This window comes from Rhinoderma darwinii, chromosome 3, assembly GCF_050947455.1.
Source record: "Rhinoderma darwinii isolate aRhiDar2 chromosome 3, aRhiDar2.hap1, whole genome shotgun sequence".
NCBI classification, from domain to species: Eukaryota; Metazoa; Chordata; class Amphibia; order Anura; family Rhinodermatidae; genus Rhinoderma; species Rhinoderma darwinii.
Genome location: NC_134689.1, coordinates 335,082,754 through 335,110,202, shown reverse-complemented (window position 1 = coordinate 335,110,202; position 27,449 = coordinate 335,082,754). Strand labels below are relative to the sequence as shown.

Sequence of the window (27,449 nt, the reverse complement as noted above, 5' to 3'; positions counted from 1 at the left end):
AAACCTCCAAGAGATCTAAATCTAGTATCAAATGAATGTACCGTACAACTGTCCCAAAGAAACAGAGAACCATCCAATCCAAATATAAATCCAATAGGTATGCAGGGTATACACAGCTGCTCATCTGGGATCACCAGAGAGAGCCAGAGAAAATGCACTCACCCATGGTTAAAGAGGTAAATTTGTGATCCACGTGAAAGCAAGATAGCCACCCCAACGCGCGTTTCGCTGTATCAGCTTCCTCAGGGGGTATGATCTAGGCTGTATCCTGTCCATCTTTTATAGTGTCCCCCGTCACGTATAACAACGAGAGAGGAGAAGTTCCGGGTGTGAGCCCTCATCAGTGGTCCACAGCGCATGCGCGAGATTAGGTCAAAGGCCACGAGACCTCAGTCACCTGTCGTCACGCCACAGCTGCGCACGCGCTTCTCCAAAGACGCGTCTCCATGGAGATCGCGCAAGCGCACAGCCGGCGTAATGAGGAGAGGGGACCGAGATAAGTGCCTGACATCTCTGCTCATGCGCAACCCCAAGATGAGGTCCGTATTATGTCACATAGATGTATCTATTACTGGGTGATGCTTCAGAAACATGGGACAGTTCGAACGGAACATTCTGGTTAAAGTTTATATACGAACAGTAGTACCTGCCCCAGATGTTACAAAATTAATCATAAAACAGTAAACATAAATTTAATAAAGAAAGTGGGTAATACTAATAATAAATATATACAAAGGATATGTGTAAAAAGGTGACATGAAATCAATAATGAAATCAGTAATAAATGAAAATAGTGAGAGGATAATAAATTTATTAAGACCGAGGCCAATGCACTCGGACATAAAAAATGTGAAAATTTAATGAGGAAAAATGGGGAGCGGGGGGAGGGGGGGCGCTCCAATAAATGGTACATAATCACAAAAAGAGATAATAGTGATAGTGATGACAGTACAATTAATATACTGATGAGTGCAGTGAGAAGGGTGCATAAAAAAGGAAAGCAATATAAAAAGTGCAATACAAAGAGCATATAGTTACAGGTATAATTATAAATATAAGGGAAAAATTTACAAGAATATAAATATAAATACACCACAATGGAAAGTGAAAGCACAGCTTCCGTTTCAGTCACCATTGATCTCAATGGTGACGGAAACATCGCTAAGGGCCTGTTCACTTTCAGATTCCGTTGCGGGGTTCACCCAACGGAAACCTCCGACGGAACCCCGGGACGGAAAGTGAACGGTGATGTGAACAGGCCCTCATAGTCATAAAAGCCGTGCTTTATTTACTTTACCCTGGTAAAACACACAATCCACATTTGCCACCAGCGCCCGGCTAGCTCAGTCGGTAGAGCATGAGACTCTTAATCTCAGGGTCGTGGGTTCGAGCCCCACGTTGGGCGTTAATGTTTTTGCCCTTATTTTTAGTGTGATTTTTTTTTTTATTCAATAAATATATTTCACAAGTGCACAATCCTTTTTCCGTGTTTGAATTCTTTGTTTTATCTCAACAACGTATGCAGGACCGACTAAAGCATACTACTCATAAGCACGGTCAGAACAGTAGTGCGTATCTAGACCAAACGCCTATTATGACTGCAATATGAAATCGAGTTGGTCGAAAAACACATTTATTTTACACAACATAACGCCAAGAAACACTCAGCGAGGGTTATCTAGTAAATACAGGAGAGCAGGGTGGAGACTGAGATGGCGGGAATACTTCAGAACTACAATTCCCATTATCCTTAGAGGTAGCTATGAGCAACTGAGCAAGCGCAGAAAGGCGGCGGTGCCGAACGATTGTGCTTTGCGCATGCGCGTCGGGTGCCGTGACGTGCGGGCCCGCGCGGTGTGTAGATGCGGCGGATCCGTTCCCGGGAGCCGCGGACGTTATAAATGGCGCCGAAGCAGGACCCAAGGCCTAAATTCCAAGAGGGTAAGCGACTGTTCGTGACGAAGGTGCAAAAAGCCGTCACGTTCACTAAGTAGAAGTGGTGGCGCCACAGCTCAATGGTGATCAAGGGGCAGCATCACTGTACGGCTACACAAGCGCGCGTTGTAAAGGGGCATTTGAGGTCGCGGGCTGCCTGTCTAGGTTGGGACGACGTGCGCAGGGCCGTGTGGTGCTGCCCGGTGAGTGGCATGCAGTAATGGTGAGCAGGGTTTCTCTATTGTTACTATGTGGGTAAGAACCATCTGTATCCTATGGCGGCTATAAATGGGGGATGTGCAACCATACTGAGGTGATTTTATGAATGCAGGAAGAGGCCTTGAATATAGCAACGCTAGTCTGATCCTATACTTCATAATCCTCACTATTCAGGTTGAAAACTTTTTGTCTATAGTATATAAAAACAAAACTTGTTTCTGACCTGTGAAGATCAGCAAAGACATTGGAGGGAATGTTCTCCTTCATTTATCACATCTGCTGCCTGCCTGTATTGCAGGCCATGAAAGTCCATGTAGTTCCAAGAAATCCAAACCTGCTTGGCTCCTTGAGACTGTGGTGTCGCGGCAACTTTAGGGTCGCAAAGCGTTTCCGTTGACTTTCATGACCTGCGACGCAGGCAGTGCGACACAGCGGTTTTTGGATGTCCGGCTTGCCTTGCCGCCAAAGTCGGGATATAGTCCTAGCCTGATGGGAGAAAAAAAATGGCCTTGTTCATAGCAACCAATCACAATGCCGCGTTAATTTTTTCAAGGCAGTTTACGATCAGCTCTGCTATTGGCAACAAGACCAATTTTTCTCCCTTTTCAAAATTGAAATCCCGATTGTATCACGGGCTATTTTTGTCTCCCGATCCCTCCCAGTATGACGAGTGGTCTTCTGTTTAGACTTCCTGCACATGTTGCAGATTTTCCCTCCGTATTTGTGGGTGGATTATCTCCAGCGGAAAGACTATTCCAGACGAGGGGAGATTTAAAAAAAAATAAAAAATTCTCATCTACATGTTGCTGAACGTTTACACCCGAAACTTACAGTACATTTCAATGTGGAATGATTGAAATCTGTACATAACACGTGCGGAAAATCTGCGGGGTGTTTGGATACCCCTATGCCTAATGCACACGACAGTGTGTGCCGCCCGAGTCCGGTCAGTGATGCAAGGAAAGATAGGACATGTTCTATCTTTTCATGGATCGGAGAATCGGGTCAGTTTTCATGGACCCGATTCACCTGCTAAAGTGAATGGGTCCGTGAAGACTATCGGGTGCCACTCGAATGCCGCTAAAAACTGCCTGAGTGGCACAAAGATCGTGTGTGAGAGGGGTTCGAGAGGAAAGAGGCATATGAGCACATTTTTCATCATGGTATATGGACAGTATTTCCTTGCACCAGCTTTATTTTTTACGCAAATCCTCCTCATATTAGAGAAGTATTTTAAATCGGGTCCCACATTTTCTGACCCTGGATATAGCATTCACTACTCTATCTAGTCAAATGGACACCTCCTATTTTTACAGGAGCCATCTTTCTTTAACCCTTACTGACTTATTGGGTCCATCAGGTTTCCGTTTTTCTTGATAGAACCCCGCGGCACTCTACACTAATCTATCCATCGTAAAATAATGAACGCAAGTATGAACGGAGCCAAGTCATGGCAATTGGTATTGTTGCAAATTGGATTATAACTGATCTGTCATGGCTCCTGGAAAAATGGAAGTGATGCCAGTGTGATCAGGGCCTCAATAAATGGAGAAATCTCATTTGCAACCAATGGATATTTGTTCCATTGCTTGGCAATTCTTTTTTTGGAAATATGAAATATCTGTACATGTAAAAAGCAGGTTGCGTTTATCTGTGATGTCTTTCATTGTGGTAATTTGTAACCAGGCAGGAAATCCGTCCACTCCTTGACTTCAGGCGCTGTGTCTTGTGTAATTTATGTATATGACACTGATACAAGTGCATGGGCTGTCCACATCAGTCCCCCAGGGCAAATGGCTTGCCAGCGTTTTAAGTTGTATGCTATTACTGTGTTTACCAATGAATAATGCTGTGTGTATAATTTAGTAATATGTTTAGGTATGTTTTGACCTGAAAACCTGGCATGTCAGTAGCTGCGAGGACTGTTGGACAGCCACATCTACAGCATAAAAGCGCCTGGAGCAACTTGTGGATTCTATTATGTGCATCTTGGAAAAGAAGGGAGAATAGGTATGATGGAAACTCAATCACCAAGAAGGTATTTAAAGCAGGACAACTGCTTAATATTTGACTATCGGGGTCATGTATGAAAAGGGTTACAAAGTACCTGCATAATGCAGCTTTTGAAAATCTTGCATTTTGTAAAGGATAACTTTGGTAGCTTGGACTACTTTAAATACATTAGAGATTTGCATTATTAGCAATTCCAAAATATATGATTGGAATTGCTCCATTTGCAAGTGGGAAAGGTACAATAGTACGCAGTGTCAGAAAAATATAGGTGCAGCCTTAAAGGCCATGTCCCCCCCTGCAACCATTTCCATCTAAAATGAAAAGGCATATTTTCTTTAAAGAGGTTCTGTCACCAGATTCTCAAATCCCTATCTCCTATTGCATGTGATCGGCGCTGCAATGTAGATAACAGTAACGTTTTTTTTGTTTTTTTTAAAACGTTCATTTTTAGCTAAGTTATGAGCTATTTTATATATATATATATATGCAAATGAGGTTTGAAATGGACAACTGGGCGTTTTTTTTTCGTTATGTCCAACTGGGCGTGTTTACGTGTATGATGCTGACCAATCGGTGACCAGTCAGCGTCATACACTCATCTCCATTGATTTACACAGCAGCGATGTGCAGCCACATACACAGAGATTAACGTTAATCAAGTGTCCTGATAATGAATACACATGATCATCCAGCCTGGACGTCATGTGTATTCAGAATCCTGACACTTCTGACTCTTTTTTTTTTTTTTTTTTTTTTTTTTTTTTTTTCTCTTTGAGATTTCTAGCAAGGGAAACGAAATCTCGCGAGATTACGGAGGTAAACGAGATTTCGTTTCCCTTGCTGGAAATCTCACAGAAAAGAGTCAGAAGTGTCAGGATTCTGAATACACATGACGTCCAGGCTGGATGATCATGTGTATTCATTATCAGGACACTGTAGTAATGTTAATCTCTGTTTATGTGGCTGCACATCGCTGCTGTGTAAATCAATGGAGATGAGTGTATGACGCTGACTGGTCACTGATTGGTCCGCGTCATACACATAAACACGCCCAGTTAAAAACACAATACACGCCCAGTTGGACATAACGGAAAAAAAAACGCCCAGTTGTCCATTTCAAACCTCATTTGCATATATATATATATATATATCTATATATCTCATAACTTGGCCAAAAATGAACGTTTTTAAAAAACAAAACGTTAGTTATCTACATTGCAGCGCCGATCACATGCAATAGGAGATAGGGATTTCAGAATCTGGTGACAGAGCCTCTAAGTTTCCTGTGGTTTTATCTCTACAGCTGCTATACAGGCTTAGAGGTTTACATGGAAAACTGTCAAATACACACTGTTAAAGGGGCCGCCCACCTTTGAAAAACAGTTGTGCAATACATTATATGTATGTAATGACGTATCTTTGTAATGTACTTTACATTTCAAAGGTGTAGAGGCCTTCTACTACGGAGTTGTCACGTGACTCTACCTGCAGCGTAAATCTTCTCTTCCGCTGTCTGTTCTTCTTCATTCTGTACTTCCGGACGAGCTTCTCTTCCGGTTTTCACCTCGAATGATGCTTCATTCGTGACGTCCGTCGTGGGCTCTTCCGATTGACGTCCTAATGAACTTGTGCCTGCGCGTTTAATTTTTTTTTTTTTAATGAATCCTGATCATGAAAATAAAATGTATGCGCCTGCTCATTTCAAGTTGATTTATTGCTTTGAATGCGCATTACATTTTTATTTTTACTGCGCATGCGTGATTCATAAAATTAAAAGGCGCAAGTTCACGAAGGCGGTGATCGGAAGAGCCCACGACGTCACGAATTACGCATCGTTCGAGCAGAAGAGAAGCTCGTCCGGAAGTAAAGAATGAGGAACAGACAGCGGAAGAGAAAATTTACGATTCTGGCAATCACGTGACACAACTCCGTAGTAGAAAACCTACACCATTTGAAACGGTAATTATATTACGAAGATACTTCATTACATATGTATAATGTATTGCACAATTGTTTTTCAAAGGTGGGCAACCCCTTTAAGGCCTCTTTCACATCAGCGTTGGAGGCTCCGTCGTAGACCCGTCCGGAAATACCAGTGTATGTTTCCAGTAAGATCACGGACACCCCAACAAAAACCAGACGGAACCCATTAAAGTCAATAGGTGCACAACATCTTATTTTTTTTTATATCAGAGGGTGGGGGTGTGTATTAAAATCTAACTTTTATTGTAAATAGTTTGTAAAAGTAGCAAATTTTGCTACTTATAAAATCTGTTCACAATAATAGTTATATTTTAATACACCCATCCCCCCCACCTATTTTTGACTTATGGTAACAGACAGCAAAAAAGACACTGTGTAGTCGGATCCTGCAGTCATTGGTCCCCTAATTCTTACTGACATACCTTTTGGTAGGTAATCGATTTAGGGGGTTGATGGTGCTATGGCTTCACAGGACTTGTTTGTTGTCTTCTACCATGAAAACATAGGCCTGTGTAGAAGCTGTAGACACCAATTGATTGGAAATGTTTAAAACCATTTTCTTCATATTTTATTATAGATGCATTTGAACAGTAAAGCAAAAAATAAATATGGTTGCGGTGGTACATACACTTTAGGCTCTGTTCACATCTGTGTTGGAGTCCTGTTCTGACATTCTGTCGGAGGTTTCCGTCAACGGGACCCTGAGCAGACAAACCGACACCGACGGAAACCAGAGGTTACCGTTTCCATCACCATTGACTTCAATGGTCACTGAGCCGGTGCCTGTGTTTCCCTTTGTCTCTTTTGTGCACCGGATCCGTCGTTTTGCTGGAAGCAATAACGTAGTCGACTACGCTATTGCTTCCGGCAAAACGATGGGTCCGGTGCACAAGAGACAAAGGGAAACCATGGGCACCGGCTCCGTCACCAATAGTGATGGAAACGGAAACCTCTGGTTTCCGTCGGTGTCGGTTTGTCTGCTCAGGGTCCTGTTCTTACGGAAACCTCCGACGGAATGTCAGAACAGGACCCTAACGCAGGTATGAACGAAGCCTTAGAGCTGCATTCACATGTGGTGGACAAAAACAGCATGTGTGAATACAGCCTTAATTCCACACAGACCTACAGTGTTATGATCGCTGCCACTTGCAAATAATTATATCGCTTATTTCTTGGCTCAAGTGTCATAAAAACAAGACAAAATACAGCAAAGTGGAGAAAAAATAGGAAAGTCTGATACTCGGACTATTTAAATTATGAAATAGAATACAGGACATGTTCACACTTGGCAACGTTATTTACTGCTGTTTGGACCCCCAGCTCTACCCTGCTGCAGCAATGCTGTTTATGTACATAATGTCTAGGGCAAGGAATGTTTACACGTATACTTGTGTATGCATTCCTTGTCAATGGATAGATGCATTGTAATATACACTATGCTGCAAATCGGTCACCGAGCTCTGATCTCGGGGACTGCAGCTACAGGAACTCTAGTGTTTGCTTAGTGCCAGCACGTTCTGTGCTCTCCTTTGGGCCTTGTATCAAAACTGTCAGGGAACAATTGACCTTGGTGCCCATAGCAACCGATCACGGTTCATATTTGATTTTCCCATTTCAAACTGAATGCTGAAAAGGCCGCTTTTCCTTTTTGACAGTTGCAATGTTTTATGCCCTCTATTTCTACAGCTGTGTGTGGGTGTATTTGAGGGTATGTTCATTAGGTGGCAATGCTGCAGCAGAAACGCATGTGAATACGCATAGTTTTGTCATGGACTTGGTTAAAGAAAACCACAATTGTGCTATAGCCACTGCAGAAAGATGCCTGTGTATACATGCCGTGTTGCTGCGTTTATTTAATGTGCCATAAGACCTCATTCACACATTTCAGATTTGGTCAGTATTTTGCAAGTGTATTTTGAAGCTGAAATTAGGAGTGCATGCAAATAAAAGTGTAAATTTTTCCTTTGTATTTCCCATTTGCTTAGGAACCTATCCTGGTTTTGGCTTCAACACTGATGCAAAATACTGAACAAATCTGTAATGTGTGAATGAGGCCTAACTGTTTAGTCTAATTTTTTTTCTAATTTTCTTTAGCGTAAAATGCAATGATCCACTCCAGGTACAGGTATGTGCCATGTTGGGCACTTGCTACACTGCCCTTTTAGACATAGTAAATCTTACCCAGGGTACACCTAGTGTGAGCACTTCATTAAAAATGTTACTGCTTCTCTGGAACTAATCCTGAATTACAACCTCTATCTATTGTATATTCCAGAGCTGCATTCACAATTCTGCAGGCTTCAGAGCTGAAATTTCCCATAATTTCTCGGCTCTTGTGTTGATTTTGCCTTCTAAATGTAGCCTTTACATCAGGCGCTGTACAGTAACTGATGTAGTACAAATGTACGTTCGACAGGAGCTCAACTAAGCTGTGCCTTTTCCAATAACTACTTGTGAATGCAGCTTTTGTCTATAATACTGGCTTTAACTCGGGATTGTAAGAGGGTTGTCAACTTGTTTCTTTTATGTACAGAATTTAAAAAAAAAAAGCTGCTCCTACATAGACACTGACAAACCTGAAATGTTGCTGTAGGTTGAAATACTTTATGCTCATCAGTATTATGTGGGCTGTTTCTAATATATTTATATTAGAAAACTTTGATTTCCTCTTCTTCTATAAATAAATAAAACAAAAACCAGACAACCCCTTTAAGAGTGATTCAATATTTTTTATGTAGATTATATCTAAAAATAAACTGTTGAGCAGTGTTTAGAGGCAGACATTCCCTTTAACTGGTTGCCGACACAGGACGAGAATGCTCGTCCTGAGCGGCAAGTACTTGGCGCATTAGGACGAGCATTCTTTTCCTGTATGACGGGCGTCTGTTCGCGCCATTGAGAGCGGGGAAATGGCTGTAATACACAGCCACGGCCCCGCTCTGACAGCGGAGAGGAGAGAAACATCTCTCTGCCGTTAACCCTTTGAATGCCACGATGAAAGCGGATTGCGACGTTCAAGGAGAGGGGACTGCACTTTGATCGCGTCATAGAAGATAACAGTGACCCGATCAAAGCCCACAACTTGTATTGCCAGACAGCCCAGGGTCCATTGAAGGTCCCCAGGGCTGTCTGAACATATTTCCTATTAGGACAAACTGAGGTATGTCCTAACAACTGCCTGTGTACTATCCGTACACAGGCTAATGTACTGGCATATAGATCTATGCCAGTACATTAGTTACAAAATCAAAATGCTAAATCCCTTTATGGGATTAAAAAAAAAGTTTAATGAATGTGAATTTTTTTTATGATAAATTAAATAAAAAGTAAAAAAAGACACACTTTTTTATAATACATAAACTTTTTAAAATATAAGTCCCAAAACATGAAATAATGGACATATTTGGTATCGCCACGACCGTAACAACCTGTATAACATTATTTATGATCGCTGTGTGGTGTAAAAAAAATAAATAAATTAAAACTACTGCGGAACTGTTTTTTTTTTTTTTTTTTGTTCCTGCTTTTTCGCCAAAATAAAAATGTATACAAAATAAACAATAATGTATTTGTACCAAAAAATGGTATCTACATAAAGTACAACTCGTCCCGCAAAAAAGTCTCATACAACTATGTGGTACAAAAAAGAGTTATGAGCGTCTGGATGCAAAGAGGGAAAAATAAAAAAATTATTCTGTACTCAAGGCCCAAATTGGCCGTGTCCTTAAGGGGTTAATTCCAACTTCTCCCCTAAGCAAACTGCATGCAAAAAATAAGTGAATCTGGTTAAATTAGTTTTTATCCCAGGTTGTTACTGACAAATGTGCATACGGCTTGCTTGTCCCATAGTAGTTGTGTGAATGAATGAAGTACCATTATAATTCTCTCCACGTTACGTACAGCTAGATCTGCAGTGGTGAAAAGAGGATGCAGCTGCAATCATTTTTTTGCTCCAGTGCCCCCATAATAGTGATCGCCTTCAGTTAGTTGCTTGCTCCACAGCCATGCCTTCTTCATACATGACCATGCTACTCCACCATTTTAGCCTGCTCTGCACTAGTGTGTGTGTTTTGGGACCCGCACAGCTAATAGCACTGTATAAGACTCAGAAATCCCTATGTAAATCAAGGATGAGAATTTCACTAGAAATGGGTGATGGCAGCCACACTGAAACACCAACCTCTGAGGAGACAGCAGTCCCCCTAATGTGTTGAAACTGCAAGGAACCCACCTGGTGGCCTGACATCTGATCTACTATTTGTGCACGATTTGGCCATTTCAGGGGAAATGTAGTATTAAAGTGTAGCTAAACGTTTGACAAACTTCTGACATGTCATAGTGACATGTCAGAAGTTTGGATTGGTGGGGGTCCGAGCACTGAGACCCCCACTAATCGCTAGAACGAAGCAGCTGAAGAGCTCCTGTGAGGTCTCAACCGCTTCGTGTCTGTTCGGCTTTTTCGGGAAAGCCGATGTATCGGAGTACGGGCTCATAGACTTCCTATAGAGTTTGTACACCGATACATTTATTTACGGAAAAGGCTGAACAGACACTAAGCGGCTGAGCGCTCACATTGCTTCGTTCTAGCGATTGGTGGGGGTCTCAGTGCTCGGTGCCCCCGCCAATCCAAACTTCTGACATGTCACTATGACATGTCAGAAGGTTGTCAAACGTTTAGCTACACTTTAAATGGTGGCGATTCAGACGAATGGCTGTCTATGTAATGCATGGACTCTCAAGTCCGACAGAATGCAAGCAGCTCTGAGTGGCTCTCTGTATTGGCTCAGAGGGGAGTCCTGAGTGGACCTTGGGGTAAATGGACTGGGGTTGTCTTCAATAAAAAAACAAACATTTAAGTGGGTGCTTCTTCTCCAAGACCTTTTGCATGTTCTAGATTATTTGACTACTTCATTTCTTGCAGTTACCCTGGGAGACTGAAGTTTTAGGGCTCATTCAGACTAGCGTAATACTCGTCCGTGTGCTGTGCCTCTAAATAACTCACCGCACGCTGACCCATGCAAATCAATGGGGCTATTCACACATGCGTTGTTTTTCACGCAGCGTGTCTGTTGCATGAAAGTCACTGCATGTTCTGTATTGGTGGTTTTCACGCACCTAGTTGCACATTGAAGTCTATGGATGCGTGAAAACCACGGACAGCACAAGGACGACATCCGTTTGTTGTCCGTGTTTCATGCATCAAATACATTGAAAAGCAGAGAAATACATTTTTTTTAAAAAATTAAGTGCTGGCACGGACTTAAAAAACGCATGCCACACAAAGCACACTGAAGCCAATCCGCAACGCACATGGACAAGTGATGTAGGAAAAATGATGCGTTATTTGCAGGTGCAATTTGGACACGCTCGTCTGAATGTAGCCTTACTGTGTGAAACGTTAGTGTTGCCCTGGTTCCAGTTATTTTTCCATGTTTCCATTGTTTGGTTATTATGGGTAACACTATAGAAGTATGGAATGGTCCAGGTTCTGCGCAGACTTGAACTTTTCTCAAAGCCCACAACCTATATGCCTGTCATTGTAAATAATAGATTCTCTTATAACAATGCAATCTGTAGTGAAGTACTAGTATATGCCAGAAGTAGAATTTGTCTTTCTACCAAACCTTTCAGAATTGGGGTTCTAGACTTGTTGTTTTAGTCTGATTTTTTTATTTTGTGTTTAACCTGCTGTTCCACATGTCTGAGGTTTCTTTTGTTCCTGACTATGCTCATGTTCATGTTACAGGTGAGCGTGTCTTGTGTTTTCATGGGCCTCTCCTTTATGAAGCTAAGGTATGTCACTTGTGTTGCCTCTTTTTTCTTATGGTGGTTCTTGGTTAAGTTTTGGAAATATTGAAAGAATGCAGTGCTCCTCAGTTCTAAAAGGTTATAGCCAGTCTTGTATGTATTTTTTTTTTTGTTGCATTTCTACAGTGAAGACAAATGTTTTTTTCATTTTTGCTTCTTTAGAATATATTGCCCTCCAACATAAAGACTGTTTGTTTTACATATCAACCAATCCGATTATTTTTAATATAAAAAATCAATAAAAATAATAAAGTGATTGTATGGTTGCTATAAGGAAGGATGAGCAGTTGTGTGTGAGGCATTGCATGCATTCCTTCCTCAATTATCCACAGCGTTACAAGGTCTAATGCTGAGACAGAGGTGGAGGGATAATGTGAAACACTGGACAGACCTTCTGCTACAACACGGAGAGTTAAGGAGGGACACGTACATTTCTGGGAGCCATGTGAAGGTCAAGGGATTGTATCTGAAGTTCTAATAAATTTATGTGCCATAAGAGCCCTTCTCTCCTTGAGTCTTACAATGCGTTTATAATCAGAATGCCCTTTATTTGTTTACCGATATCCTTTTATGATGAAGTAACTACTTTGGGCTATGTGGCGGTTATTCCATTTCATATAATTTTACTTGCTTGATTCTCCTCCGCTTCATTTGTGTTTTGTACTTAGATATTGATGGCCTAGAGTATAGCCCACCAATATCATATCTGTGGGGGTCTCTCTCGGTACCCCTACCAATCAGCTGACTGAAGGGCTGCGTTACTCGAACAAGTGTTGCGCCCCCTTCCTTGTTTACCAGGCACAGCCATACGTTTGGTAGTGCCTGTGTCTGGTATTGCAGATCAGCACCAGACACAGCCGCTACAAAATGTGCAACGCTCTGCCTGGTAAACAATAATGGAGATGCATCGATGACCAGAGCACAGCGTGCCCCTTTACTTAATTGATCAGGGGTGCCAGGAGTTGGTTTCCCACCTATCTGATTTTGATGGCCTAAAAAAAAACCTTTAATCAGAGTAGGCTGCTCATGAATGTAGTGGTTAGGCCTCTGTCAAGACCATTGTCAATTTATCTGCTTCTGCATGTGAACAGCTAACTGGTCTTTCTAGTGAATTCTCATTTACTACTCCAAGTGAATGTGATTGGTGAAAGCCTATCAAGCTCCACCTCATAGACAAATCTCATTCAGTGATGGGCAAACCCCTTAGACTCATCCGCTGATATAACTTACTGAAAACAGTGCAACGAGGAACTAAGGTTAGATCTGAATTAAAGGGGGTCATCTCATGAAGACTAATTGTGTTCATATGTCCTGTTAAGCATTTATTATGTCCATATGCCCTGTTACCATTCCCCCCCCCCCCCCCCCCCCGTCTGTGATGGCCTTGAGCCATTCTGGTATTATATGGACGGCTATTCATCTGAATATATGGCATCTAATACTAGTTTGTCTGGCTAGCCGTGGCTTCCCCCAGCAAAGTTAGCTGTATGCCGTGAGCTTCAGGAGCTGGATTGCTGCACGGACTTCCATGTGAAAAGGGTTGAGTGTTACAAACTGACCTACGTCAATAGAGACAGATCAACTTTAAATGTATGTTACGGTTTCCAGTTCTCATGCCCCCAATACATTTTACAAGTCCATTTGGGCTAGATCTAGGTAAAGTGTGAGGTCTAGAAATCAGATCGGGTGGCTAACTTGCAGAAGGCCAGCAGGTTTTTTTTACTTTTTTTTGCTTACGAGCAATTTAATACAGCTCCCTCATCACATGTCTTCTGATGTTGACAGAGGACGTCGCCTTCTACCTTCTCTTATTTACTTGTAAAATGGTCATTTTGTTAAACTGCAGTTGCTAAACATTGTGGGGCAGATTTAATACAATCTTAAATTTAGACACCTTAGAAATAGACTAGATGCTTAAAATTGATCAGTGGCTCATGCTGTTTGAATTTGGCACAACTTCAAGCACGATTGGCTAAAAGCCATGCCCCTTTTCCTCTGTCATGTCCCCTTTTCGAGTGAGGCACAAAGTGTCTAACATGTGCGCCAGATTTCTGGCTCCATTTGAGTAGTAAATCTGCCCCAAGAAGTGTTTGTCTGAGCGGTCAGGATAATTGCTGCCCTAAGACAATGACTAGTGTGATCATAGCATGTGTTTAATAATTCTGTATTACATATTCCACTTTAGTGGGTCAGGTGACTATCATCTAAGTTAAGTAGCTGCAATTTTTGCAATTAAATGACTTGGGGTCTATATACTTGCTGCCCAATGGGACACTGTCCCATTGCTATAATATATAGATTCCTGCTTTCTGTGTTTGCACAAACTTTGTAAACTGGATATTGTTAGTGATGTCTTGTCTTCATAGATTTTTTTTTTTTTTTCTTTGCTCTTGGTATATGCAGCTCGGTACTGGCTCCTTTCAGAGATAATCATAGAAGGCCCCAGTCAGCAAAAGTTGAGATAGCAGAACCGATTTAAGTCAGTATTTACTACCCATTTATCTTTCACAGGTATGAATAGTTGTCTCTTAAATGATTTAAGTGTTAATTTTGTTTTCAGTCCCCCTTTGAAAATTCATGAGTTCATAAATAATATGCTCTGAAAGGTTCGCTACCCTGATCCCAGGACTTTACCAAACCTGCTGTAAAATGGGCTGCAGTTTAAAGGGGTATTTCCACTAAATAAGTTTTTGGCGTAACCATAAGATATGCCGTTACATGTCTGGTTGTGGGGGGGAGGGGCGTTGGGCTGACTACTGGGGTATCTACAGATAATGACAATTTAGTTCCACTGTGCCATGTTGCTGGTTTAATGCAGAGAAAAATGGGCAGATAAGCTGGTGGTCCGCAGAGCAGCAACCTTTTTATTATAGTATATGAGCAATAACTGAAACAGCTGAGCAAGTGTGCCGAGCAATGGGGGACACTGTACCCCTATCTTGTGATCTGTGGGGGGCCCCCTGCACGGGGCCCACTGATCAAACATTTATGGCATATGCTGTGGATGTGCCATATCCTAAGGATGTGCAATAAATGTGTTTTTTGTCTGAATACCCCTTTAAGTTTGAATTTGGCTACCAGTTCTGGAAAGCAAGAGTGTTATACTTTTGAAGAATTTTCCTATTTATCTTAAGTCTGTTGATTATTTCTACCCAATATAAATATTACTTGGTATATGATGTGTAAAATCGCCACATTAATGTCCGGGTAAAATGAATAGCAGTTGTGTCCTTTTTTTTTATTACTGAAATGTTGTGTTTTTTGACTCTTGAATTTAATCCTTGGCTTGTTTCTGCAGTGTGTGAAAGTTTCAATTAAGGAGAAGCAGGTGAAGTACTTCATTCACTACAGCGGGTGGAATAAGAAGTAAGTTGATATTGAAGAAAAATTATGTTTTTGGTTTTTTTCTCTTTGTACAGAAGCTATTCTTAATCAGTGACCAATCGGCGTTATACACTTGTCTTCATTCATTTACTTTGCACATAGTGATCCTGCGTTAATCACTATGTGCAGCCACATACTCGTATATTAACGTTACTGAAGTGTCTTGACAGTAAATAGACATCGCGTCCAACTAGGACACGATGTCTATTCACAATCCCGACACTTCGTTAATGTTTGTGTGTGACTTACTCACACAGCACATCGAAATCACGCTGTGCTGTCATTTACAGCGGGATTACGCTTGCTGCGCTGTAAATCACACACAAACGTTACCGAAGTGTCGGGATTGTGAATAGACATCCCGTCCTGGTTGGACGCGATGTCTATTTACGGTCAAGGCACTTCAGTAACGTTGTGTGTATGTGACTGCACATAGCAAACCATGCAGGATCCCTCTGTGCAGAGTAAATGAATGGAGAGAAGTGTATGACGCTGATTGGTCAGTGTCATACACTTCTCTGTACAACGGCCACTTTGTCAGTAGTAAAACACGCCCAGTTGTCTATTAAGAAAGTCATTAACATAAAGCTAAAATAGGTAAACTTGGTGAAAATAGATCGTTTTTCTAAATAAAATAAAAATCTACATTACAGCACCGATCACATTCTGTAGGAGACAGGGCACTTATAATGTGGTGACAGAGACTCTTTAAAGGACCGCTTCTAAAGTAATCTCAGACGATTCCACGTTTTAAAAATGTTTTTCAAATATATGTAACGTGGTAAAATTAACAAATGGTCTGTCTGAGCCGACTTAAGCCTTGCTCCCAGTGTCCGTGATAAATGTGTACTTTTCCTAAAAAGTAGAAATAGATATATATTTTAAGCAATTTTAGAATGGGGTTACTTTCTGGGAGGGGTTCTTGAACCGGTTCACTTCCAAAGAATGAGCGCCGACAGCCGTCTGCATTTGCGGGCTGTGCTCCCATATAAGGTAGGGGAGCACCGCCTGTAAAAAGCAAAAAACAGGACATGTCCTATCTTTTGCGTAGCCTCTCTACGGCACGGCCACATTCCCGTAAATATACAGGAAGGTGTCCGTGGGCAATAGAAGTGAATGGGTCCATAAATGCCGAATTCTTCGGTCGTGTACATCTTGAACTTTTTATTTTTAGGAGGTGTTGTGCATCTAAGGTTCTGCAATGGTCAGATTAGTCTTCCAGTCACGTACATGAATTTTAGGAATCTTTTACAAAATGCTTACGGTTTTGATGCAAAATTGCATGTAGGCACTTGGGTGTAAAGTGCTAGGTGGTATTTCCACAATGTACTGGGTGTCTAATTTCTGAAAATGTGCTTGGGGGTGTAATATGATTTTATTTTAGGCCTTATTCACACGACCGAGTTCGGTCTGTAATATACGGACCGGTATCAAGCGCATTTCCCAGACCGAACACTGTTCAGGGAGCCGGACTCCTAGCAGCATAGCTATGTATGACGCTAGGTGTCCATGCCTCCCCACGGGAATACTGAGGCAGTGACTCACAGCGTCATATATAACTATGATGCTATGAGCCCGGCCCCCTGAAGTGTTAGGTTTGGGACATGCGGACCGTATATCATGGACCAAACATGTTCGTGTGAATAAGGCCTTATTCTTTTATATTTCCAGTTTTAAGTGTAAAAATTGTCCGGAAATTGCTGGCAGTGAAAGGTTTAATCTGATGTGAAAAAAACAAATACTATCCAGCACTCATAAGGGTATAAAAAATATGTATGTAGCAAATTGATTTATATATAAAAAAAATGACAAACCATCTCCAATAGGTGAATATATAAATCCATTTGCTACATACATATTTTTTATACCCTGATGAGTGCTGGATATGTCCTGGATAGTATTTTTCATAGTCTCTAGCTAGGACGGCACCGTGTGGCGTTAATTGCTACATTTGTTTGGGGTTATTGGATATAAATACATTTTTTAATATTGAATCTTATGTGCTTTGGTTAATAAACCACAGAATGATGCTGGGATACATTGAGGAAAATATGCCCACTGTATGGATTATTGCTAAACAAGAAACAAATACACAATGGTGATGGTCCTTTCTTCTTCTTTTTTTTTTTTTTTTTTTTTCTCTATTTTTTCTTTTTCTGCAGCTGGGATGAGTGGGTACCAGAGAGTAGAGTACTCAAATACGTGGACACTAATCTGCAAAAACAAAAAGAACTTCAGAAAGCCAATCAGTAAGTGGAGTCTGACTATAAACACTTACACTATTAACAATCTCCTGTTTTCTTGGAATGTAAGGAAGCTTTATTGCAATTAATAGGACACTATTTATGAAAGGTCTTCATAACATATTTTTTTCCCACTGGGAGCCAAATTGCTGAACTTTGATGGTGGGAAGTGAGTTTTTTCTGCTGGGATAATTATATATGCAGGGGGTGGGAAGGGCTGGAAGTCTTTGGGATGCAGCTTCAGCCAATAGCAGCAGAGTTGTAAGTGATGTCAGAGAATGGGGGTTTGTGTGTACAGCCAATTTACATGCATCGGTCTTATTTCCTGTGTTAAGGACCTATAGTGTGCAGGTCAGTGTGTCCAGAGTTTACTTTAAAAGTAAACACTGGCAAAATCGCACAGCCACTTGCCACCGCATGTGGGCATGGTTTCATCCACATGCGACCGCTGCAACAACGTGGAAGCTGAAGAGTTGTTTTTATAGTAACATTGATCACATGAACTGATAGGTGGAGGGGGGGGGGGGGTCCAACAAAGCTCTATAGACCTGGTGTTTTGTAAATGTTCAAATTTTAATCAAATTTTAAGTGTTTCTAATATGTGACCTTTTCTGCAGGGATCAGTATGCAGAGGGGAAGATGAGAGCAGCCGCTCCAGGAAAGAAGACTGCTGCACTTCAACAGAAGAATGTAGAAGTGTAAGCAAATGTATCCATTTGTGCTCTAGAATTCCGAATACATTTCTAAAATGACATGCTAAAAAGAATCCGTTCATTTTTGCCTACCAAACGAATACCAGCGTCTAGTAGGCCTTTTAAAACATGTGTCCACGTACGTTTGAAATGAAATGGATTATCCCTGAAAAGATGATTGGAAGCCATACAATGTGTAAATGAAGTTCCACTCTGGCATCTAACCCTGACCAACTCCTCCCCCTTTCTCATGATCGATGGCGAAGTCATGAACTATCACAGCACTTGCGCTACTCGCATTATGTCTTGCACGTGCGCAGTACACTACCTGCTGTGGTGTAACGTCCTCTTGGTCCTACCGCCCAGGTGCTGCAAGATTTCAGTAAAGGGAACCGTGACATCGCCATCCCATGGTGTCATCACTCATGAGCACAGGGGAGGAGTTTGGTAAGGTAAGGGTTCTTTTACACTAGTCGTAACCGCAAGCACCGCTCAACGAGACAGCTCGTTGATTGGGGCTTCTTTGCTACTTTCACAAGGAGCTATGATCCGTACTGTATGGGGACGAGTGATCGTTACTACAATCACTCGTCTCCATGCATTACCATCATGTTGGCAGCACATGTCTTTGTTTACACACAGAAGCGCTGCCGACAACGATAATAGTTTCTGCTGCATAAATGATACGATCAGCTGTTGAACGAGCGTTTGCACGTTCATCAGCTGATTGTTGCCCGCTTTGCAATGCAACGCTCGTTAGCCCGAACATTGACCTGTGTAAAGGCTCATTTAGATGCCGATACCAGGAGCACTTGCTGGGATCTGGACCACCTGAGTGGCAATTTCAACCTCCTTTACGTATTATTGCAGCTGCAAAGAATGGAAGTTAATTGACAGAAAGATACAGAAATTCTGACTATTAGTCTACATGAAGTGATGTGGTGCAGCCCCCTTACCCAGAGAACAGCAAGTGTTAAGGGTAGATGCATAGAGCCAAATCTGTGTTATGTAGTGTTACTATCCTGCCTTATCTAGGCACCCAGCAGTACATTAGAGCGGGCATTAAATCCCACTCCATCTGTTGACCATGTCTGAGTCTACACAGCAAAGTTTACCAGTAAGCTGCCGAAAACCGGGCGTTTTATCTTATTGTGTATGCTCTAGTGGCTAATCCAGAAACTGCAACATTTCAAGATTCTCCGTATCTATAGATACAGAAACATGAAACTTTTTTTTTTTTTAAATCTATAATTTTCGGATACTAGATTTTTAATGCTGGCTTGTGGACCTGCTTCAAAGATGAGGTATGTTCTAATTCTATCTATTTTGTCTTTTAGGAAAACGAAAAAGAACAAACAAAAGGGTAAATTTTGTTTGCTTTATTTACACTGTTGTGAATGTGTTCTGCCCCCTCACCATTAGATTATTTACATATTGTGATTTCTTTTACAGCCCCTGGGAGTGGTGAGGGTAGCAGCACCAGTGATGCACCTCAACCACCACGTAAGAAACGGGCACGAGTGGATCCAACGGTAGAGAGTGTAAGTGCTGGACTTTCCCCGATTTGCAATGTAGCAGGAAAGCCGCTGTGCCACACAGTTCTACATCTGTTTTAGGATGGCTACCAAAGAAAAGGTTGTGAATCATCTCTGAACTAGCCGACTTTTAAGTGTGACCCTACAGTATGCTAATATAGCATTTCACATTCCCTTGTTTAAGGTTTACAATGCTCCCCTATCTGAGGGCAGAATGTTATGCTTAGTTCTATATATTTTTCTGCGATTTGATTTCGTAGTTTTCATGTAAGAATCTTAATGACCAGCCTATTTTGTATTGCAGTGTATTACTGCCTGTCCGTTTAACACGGACAGGCATCTGCTAGATCTAGCAGGCATTCACTCCAGGCAGACCTGGGGGCCTTTATTAGACCCCCGGCTGCCATTAGAGACACAGACACTCGGCGATCGTATCGCCGGGTGTCGGTGGGAGAGAGAGGGAGCTCCCTCCCTCCAAAACCACTCAGATGCGGTGCTCGCTATTGAGCACTGCATTTGAGGGCTTAAACGTGTGAGATCGATACTAATATCGATCTCACACGGCAGAGCAGGGACGCTCCCAGCCCTCAGCTGCCTCTAGCAGCTGAGAGTAGGGAGATTTGACAGCTCCCTGCTCTGTTTACTTATTCCGATGCCGTGACGTAAAAAGTCTATGGCATCGGAATAAGGCCCGTTAGTGACCGACGTAGAAACACAATGGGCCGGTCACTAACGGGTTAAATGCTGCCTGTGTGTGTGTGTGTGTGTGTGTGTGTGTATGTGTATATATATATATATATATATATATATATATATATATATATATATATACATATACAATTTATTGCTTATACTTATCCACAGGAAGAAACTTTTATGAACAGAGTTGAAGTTAAAGTAAAGATTCCTGAAGAATTAAAACCATGGCTTGTTGATGACTGGGATCTCATAACAAGACAGAAGCAGGTAGGCATCTACATTTATTTTACTTTCTTTCTGATTGCATCTGTAGGGTAAAAGATGAAGCTCTCCAGAGGTGCAAGGTTTCTAGATGGAAACCTTTAATCTCGCATCTGAGGTGCCTGACAGACTTTCTTAATTTAATGTTCCACAACCCATATTTTCTCTATGGGCGTCTTGTCTCCATAATAATGTTCAAAGATATGGCAATCACTGCTGCACTATTGTGGCGGCTGCACTTGTGCAGATTACACGGTTCTTTTTCCATAGTTTCGGCCTAGCTTCTGAAGAGCGCGCAGTGGCTCTCTGCCTGGATACCTCTGTGAACTTGCATTCAGATGACTAGGACCGCTCCTGGAAATGTGCAGTAGCCGGGGATCCTTCCTATCAGTCTGTTCCTCAGCAGCGTATCTACTCTGATCCTCTCCCTCCCACCCTTACGGTTAACCCTGCCCTCAGAAGACTGGCTTGAAACTTGAGCTGCAATTGAACCAGCCCCATGATACCACATGGACTACGATGTGTTGTCACAGAAGGGAGGGGGAGCACCGCAGAATGGGGAGATGGACACATAGACCTTGCAGAGAAAGCTACAGAACTTCTGGCTGGTGCTGAGTGTATTGAAACCTTAATGAAACGCTGGATTCAAAAAGTAGATTAATAATAATCACAAATTCAGGTTTTTTAGGTTGGAATTATTTTTCTACTTTTTGTCTGCCAAGAATACCATATTAATAAGGAAGCTAGAAATACCCCTTAAAGGCTAGTGTCAGATTGTTTTTTTTTTTTTTTTTTTTATTCCATGTCCTGCTGTTTCCCCCGACACCTTCAGTACGCCTGGTCTTTCCTGCTCTTTTGCCATAATACAGAGATCCCAAACGTTTTGTAGTTAATCCGCCGCTTTTAAAGGCAACAGATGGTGCTCTGCCGCACTAAGTAGTCGTAGCGATATGGTCTAAGTGGTGTCGTCGTGTTAACTACCAATGAGAGAGTTTTGATCATGTGGCAAGTTCCAGTCATTCTTGTGCCACTAGTGCATAATTGTATCTGCAGCTGCTAAAGTTGGAGAGCCACATGGAGGCAGCCTGAGAGTCACATGTGGCTCCTGAGCTATGACTTGATTGGGGGCAATCTGTGCGCTCCGTAATCTAATGTCTATAGGGACCTTTTAACATCAGTGCAACAGAATTTTAAATTACAAGCACGTGTTCTCTTCCCATGCACTATATCTGTCACATCAGGCGATGTGCAACCAGTTTGTCTGTGGAATACAAATGTATATGCTCAGCAGCCCCATAGAAATGAATAGAGCGTTGGCCGAGCATGCGCAGTACCACTTCGTTCATATGGGGCTCACCGGAACGGCCAGGTAAGCCCGTTCTCTGGATTGTTGGGGCTCCCAGCAGTCAGACCCCCACCAATTTAGATATTTATCACCTATCCTGTGGATAAGTTAAAATTGATTTTATTAGAGAACCCCTTGTTAGTAGGATTCTGTTTGTTTTAGTAACACCGTTCAACGTCCTAACGTTGCCAGTCTTACTCTGAAATTGAAATGAATGCCACACATTAAAAACCACTCTTATTTTCTAGCTTTTTAACCTTCCTGCCAAAAAGAATGTGGAGACCATCCTGGAAGAATATGCTACATATAAAAAATCCCGGGGGAACACAGACAATAAGTAAGTTCTGTCCACAAAATTTATGAATGGGGGAGGTAGACCTCCAGCTCACCGTTTGGTTGTGTCTGAGTGCAGACAGCGCCCGGATTCCCGCGCGGCCAGCGGTAAACAGGAAAGAAAAAACAGAACCAAGATCCAGCGCTGGGTGTGCGTTAAAAAGGAACTCCTGTTCCAATTTTATTGGTATAACAAAGATAAAAATAATAGAATTATATGGAGTAGTTCTGTGGCAGAGTACACGAATGAATGTTAGGTGAATGATAGCAGTAAGCCCTGTTCAAATGTGCCTACGCGTTTCTGACACGTCTGTGTCCTTATTCATGGCATGCAAGTAAGTTCTGTGCCTGATAATTTTTAAAGGTAATGTGTCGCTAGAAAATATATATATATATTTTTTTCGTTAGTTAGTCAATAAATGATTACACATTGTTCTAATTTTAATTTTTTCACAAGTCAGGAAATATTATAAATTAGATTGTAATTTATAACATTTCCATGTGCTAGTCACTAGAGGGAGCAATTTCCAAAATTGCAGCATTTGCATGTGGTAAAGCAACCACATTGCTTTATGCTGCAAAATTTGAGAAGACACGCTCTAGTGTGCTCAATTTATCCCCCTCCTTGATCCTGGCTAGTGCCAGGAGAAAGGAGGGGATTGAATGTTCAAACCTCCTACACTGTGTGCCGCCATTTTTTGAGCGAATGCGCAGTGTAGTAGGCTTAGATACAGTGGTAATGACACTAAAACACGAACATACACAAATATAACTTACCTGCTCCTGCCGCCACTCCCTCCGGTCCGTCCGCTCGCTTCTGAGCACATGTCCGGAAGTAGTTATCTTTCTATCCGGCCGCGGCTTCCGGTCCACATGAAAATGGCCGAAGAATTTCCTTCTGGACTGTGTGGGAGCGGCGCATGCGCCGTTCCCACACAGACAGCGTACACTATAGTGAATGGAACGGCTCCTGTTCGCATTCTCTATGGGGATGTATGTGCCGTATGCCATCTCTGTATGTGTCGTTAATCGACACATAGAGATGGAAAAAAAATGGCAGCCCCCATAGAGAAGAAAGTTAGAAAGAAGAAAAAAAAAAAAAAACACAAATGAATAAAAACATTTATTTTAATAAAACACTAAAAGCAAATTGATATAAAAAAAAAAAAAATTCTGCGACACCCTTCCTTTAATATTAGGCCACTATGCTGCATTGTATGGAATACAGCCTGTCAAAACTGGTGATCGGATGAGCTCTCCAACGTGTTTAGCCTTTATAGCACAACTTAACCTAAAACTGATAAGGGATAATGGATATTGATGTGTTTATACCACCGTCACTCATGACGTTCAGCATGTGCTCCTATGTGACATTCACATATTTTACAGGGAATATGCAGTGAATGAAGTGGTAGCTGGCATTAAGGAATACTTCAATGTTATGCTGGGCACACAGCTTCTTTACAAGTTTGAACGTCCTCAATATGCAGACATCTTAGCGGACCACCCTGATGCCCCCATGTCCCAAGTGTATGGTGCACCTCATTTGCTGCGTCTGTTTGGTAAGTTCATACGTGTATCATCTATCTGCTGTTTTTTACACTGTATAGTTTGTGCCTTTTTATATTAAGACCTCTACAAAATACCTTAAAAAAAATAATGATCAGCCGATGGGTACTCCCGTTATACCTTACTGAAGTGCCCATTGAAGGCTGACTCTGCGAGAACAGCAAAATCTTCCTATTCCACTAAAACAAAGTGGGAAACTACATGATTATCCTTTTTTGTATCTTAAATGGTTTACTGAAATGTAATATCGCGTCATTCTTTCTGATGAACGCGCCATTTCTAGAACAACTACTTTAGCCTGTGTCCTGATCAGTTGGGCTTTGCAATTGACATACATAACATGTCTGTATAGGATGTACAAGTGGAAACACTTCAAAACGGATAAAGTTGTAGATCATGCATAGGTGACAATATAATCACACAAAATTAGCACATGGACTTTATTTGCCTTTAATGTTAATAGATCATTGTATGTATTTCAGTTCGCATTGGCGCCATGTTATCCTACACTCCTTTGGATGAGAAAAGCCTGGCTTTACTTCTGAATTATTTACATGACTTTCTAAAGTAAGTAGTATTTATACATTGTAAATGGTTTTTAACATAATCATACAAATAATCCTATGCCATATGAGCTTTAAAAAAAAAAAAAAAAACACCTCAATTTTTATATATATTTTTTAACCATTTGGAGACGTGAAGTAACGGTTTAGGAGTTAGCCAACTCCCAAGGGGAGGTGTTATGGAGCACTCGTATGTTACATCCAGTACCTCACTGCAACGGCCGCGGTCTATAGCGACCTAATCTAAGCTATGAAAAATGGCTGCGGTGCCAAGAGGTGAAATACAGAATGTCATGGGACAAAATATAGTGTATCTGTAATACATTTAGTCATTAATAAAATGTCGTAATATTAAAGGGGTTTTAAGTGATGGCATGTGGTTAGTATATTCCCCAACGTACTGATAGTGGTCTGACTGCTGAAACCCCATGTTTCTTGGGGTATGCTCACATGCAGTGTTTTCAGGTATTTTTTGTGGTGTAAACGCCTTGAAAAAAACTGAAGCTGGACGCCTCCAAACATCGCCCATTGATTTCAATGGGAAAAACCGTGTTTTGTTCAGATGGGGTGTTTTTTTTACGCGGCTGTTTGAAAAAACAGTTTGTTAAAAAAAAACGCCCCGTAAAAAGGTGCGTGTCACTTCTTCTTAAGCTGTAATGGAAACGTTTTTCAATGTGTCAATAGAAAAAACGCTCCAAAAACGCATCCAAAAATATGGAAGCCCAATATGTTCTGAGAAAAACCAGACCAAATAGAACCATTTTTGCTTTTAAATTGGCACATGGCTAAAAGGTGAAAATGGACCTGGTCATGAAGGGGGTCATAGACTTCAATAGAACAAACCCTTATTTATCAGTCAGACACAACACATTTATGCATTAACTGGATAGTCTCTTGATTTCAACTGGAATAGGGTGATTCTTTATTTCACTGCAGGTTCCCCCAACAGACTACAGCAGTGAGCGGAGTATTATGGCTGTGATGAAAGTTTCTTATTTCATCATTGCTTTGCTGTTGAAGCCAATGCAACTTCAAGGAGGTCTTGAGGGTTGTATTGTGGCTATTGACTACTATTGTATAAAAAGCTTTGCATGTATTTCTGCTTCAAATAATTCATGCTGCTTTGCTTTATTTTTGTGCTTTCTAGATATTTGGCAAAAAATTCCTCGACACTGTTCAGTGCCAGCGACTATGAAGTTGCACCACCTGAATACCACAGAAAGGCTGTATAGTCTAAACATTGACCTATTCCTCTCCAAGTGTCCAAGGCTTCCTGACCGGATCATTCTTGTGTTACATTGTGCAAGTGACTGATGAATGAGGAGAATGTACGCCTGAACTTTTGGGTGATCTTATGGATCTTCAGGGGGGACAGAATACCAAGGTCTTATCCCCTAGCTTTTAGACTTGGGATAATTGTGTGACCGTCTGAAGACATCTGAACTTCAACCAATGTTGTCTCGCGTTCTAGACTCTTTGGGAATGTGTGGCTAAAGAATACGGCTGCACAGAAACGGGCCCGGTTTCCTAATGCTGCTTGTGGTTCTTCAGATATTGACTTGTTCGTCTTGTCTTTATGTGCTCGACTCCTCCTGGCCAGACTTACCAGCAATGAAGCAAACGTCTTGATTGGAAAATGTCCTCTGTCCCAATTCTTTTTATTTTTTATATTAAAATAGTGCTTCATGACTGCCATTTCACTTCCTTTACCTTGCTAGTGTCTTTATTGCTTGCCACCTATAAAGATTATAGCGATCAACTTTGACATGATAAAAAATACAGTACGTTGATATCCTTGTGTATAACCGCAGTCTATATCATTGAAGAATTTCAAGAAGTATTGATGTTCTTGGTAACCTTCTACGTTTGCTGCAGATAATAAATGTTCCATATTCCATTTGTGGAGCGCTGACAATGGCTTCTAAACAAAATGAGCAATTTTTCCGGCAGACATGTCGAGTGGTGCCAGCCATCCTGCACAAGTCCATTACAGCTATCATTTGTCATAGAAGAACAAATGCTTGTGCTTTTATCAGCTGTTGGGACTTTCTAATATTTTGTTTCTATAGTTTTGTGCATCTGACATTAAGGCTAGGTTGAATTTGCCAGCGTATGGTTGCATGCTGCCTTCTCACCTATTGAATGGTGGAAATCTAGTGTTCGGTTTATGCAGACATCACCCCGTTTATATTGATACATATGGCTTTAAGAAGTTCAGTAAAACTGACCTAAGGTTCTGTGTTTGTGCTAACTATTCTTGTGGCTTAAACGTTCATTATTAAAAATGGATGATGGGTCGGAGAATTTATCGTCCTGAAGAATGGCTGGCTGCTCCTCCATTGTCAGGGGCCACGCCAAGCTTTTATTCTTGCTTTCTTGTGTGCTCATCATTCCATGGGGTAAGGTTAATTTTCCCCATTAACAACACACATGCCAGCAAGAGATGTTTGGTTTTTACTTTTTTGCTGAGCATGATGTGTTCAGTGGTTAATAATCACATTTTTTTATGCATGATTGTTTTATGTATTGATTAAAAAATGTGTACAAAAGAGGTTCTATAAAATAAAGGTGCTGTTATTATATGGTGTGTTCTTGTTTTATTCCAAATACGCAACAGAGGCTATTGCAGATGCCAGCCTGGCATACAACAGCTGAGCACAATTCCAACTCCCCTTTAGATCCATTATTTTGGCATAGCCCGCTTTTACTTGATTATAATACTCAGTGGCGGTCATGTATTAAATGTACTCTACACAACACTTTTCGTTGTAGCAGTTAATCCGATTTCACTGGCTTACAAGGTTACTGCAATAATGAGATATATGGGGGGGTTTAAGATGGGAATAGTAAAGTCCTCAAACATTGGG

The 27,449-nt window shown here is 41.4% G+C and overlaps 1 protein-coding gene and 1 non-coding gene across 7 annotated transcripts; both read left to right on the top strand.

Annotated features, from left to right (window-relative positions):
• Positions 1–1,332: 1,332 nt before the first annotated feature.
• On the top strand, positions 1,333–1,405 carry TRNAK-CUU (transfer RNA lysine (anticodon CUU)). Its single transcript has one exon. It is a non-coding gene; the product is annotated as a tRNA-Lys (tRNA).
• Positions 1,406–1,783: 378 nt separating this feature from the next.
• MORF4L1 (mortality factor 4 like 1) lies at positions 1,784–27,162 on the top strand. 6 transcript variants are annotated; one of them, XM_075858368.1, is made up of 12 exons: positions 1,816–1,941; positions 11,897–11,943; positions 15,257–15,324; positions 17,505–17,591; positions 18,203–18,283; positions 19,615–19,640; positions 19,730–19,818; positions 20,677–20,778; positions 22,366–22,454; positions 23,840–24,012; positions 24,502–24,586; positions 25,730–27,162. In XM_075858368.1, exons 1-12 carry the CDS (start codon positions 1,902–1,904, stop codon positions 25,812–25,814), a joined length of 972 nt encoding a protein of 323 aa, XP_075714483.1. In that variant the 5' UTR covers positions 1,816–1,901; the 3' UTR covers positions 25,815–27,162. The 6 variants fall into 6 exon arrangements, with proteins under 6 accessions (XP_075714481.1, XP_075714482.1, XP_075714483.1 ...); XM_075858369.1 differs by having other exon boundaries at positions 15,257–15,325; positions 17,509–17,591; XM_075858366.1 differs by lacking the exon at positions 11,897–11,943 and having other exon boundaries at positions 1,784–1,941.
• The last annotated feature ends 287 nt before the right edge of the window (positions 27,163–27,449 follow it).

Bases quoted from the DNA above. Each gene is read 5' to 3' on its own strand.
- MORF4L1 (XM_075858366.1), top strand. From the start codon at position 1,819: ATGCGCGTCGGGTGCCGTGACGTGCGGGCCCGCGCGGTGTGTAGATGC. The intron at 17,592-18,202 runs GTAAGTGGAGTC...CCTTTTCTGCAG, and splicing joins GAACTTCAGAAAGCCAATCA to GGATCAGTATGCAGAGGGGA. The intron at 24,587-25,729 runs GTAAGTAGTATT...TGTGCTTTCTAG, and splicing joins TATTTACATGACTTTCTAAA to ATATTTGGCAAAAAATTCCT.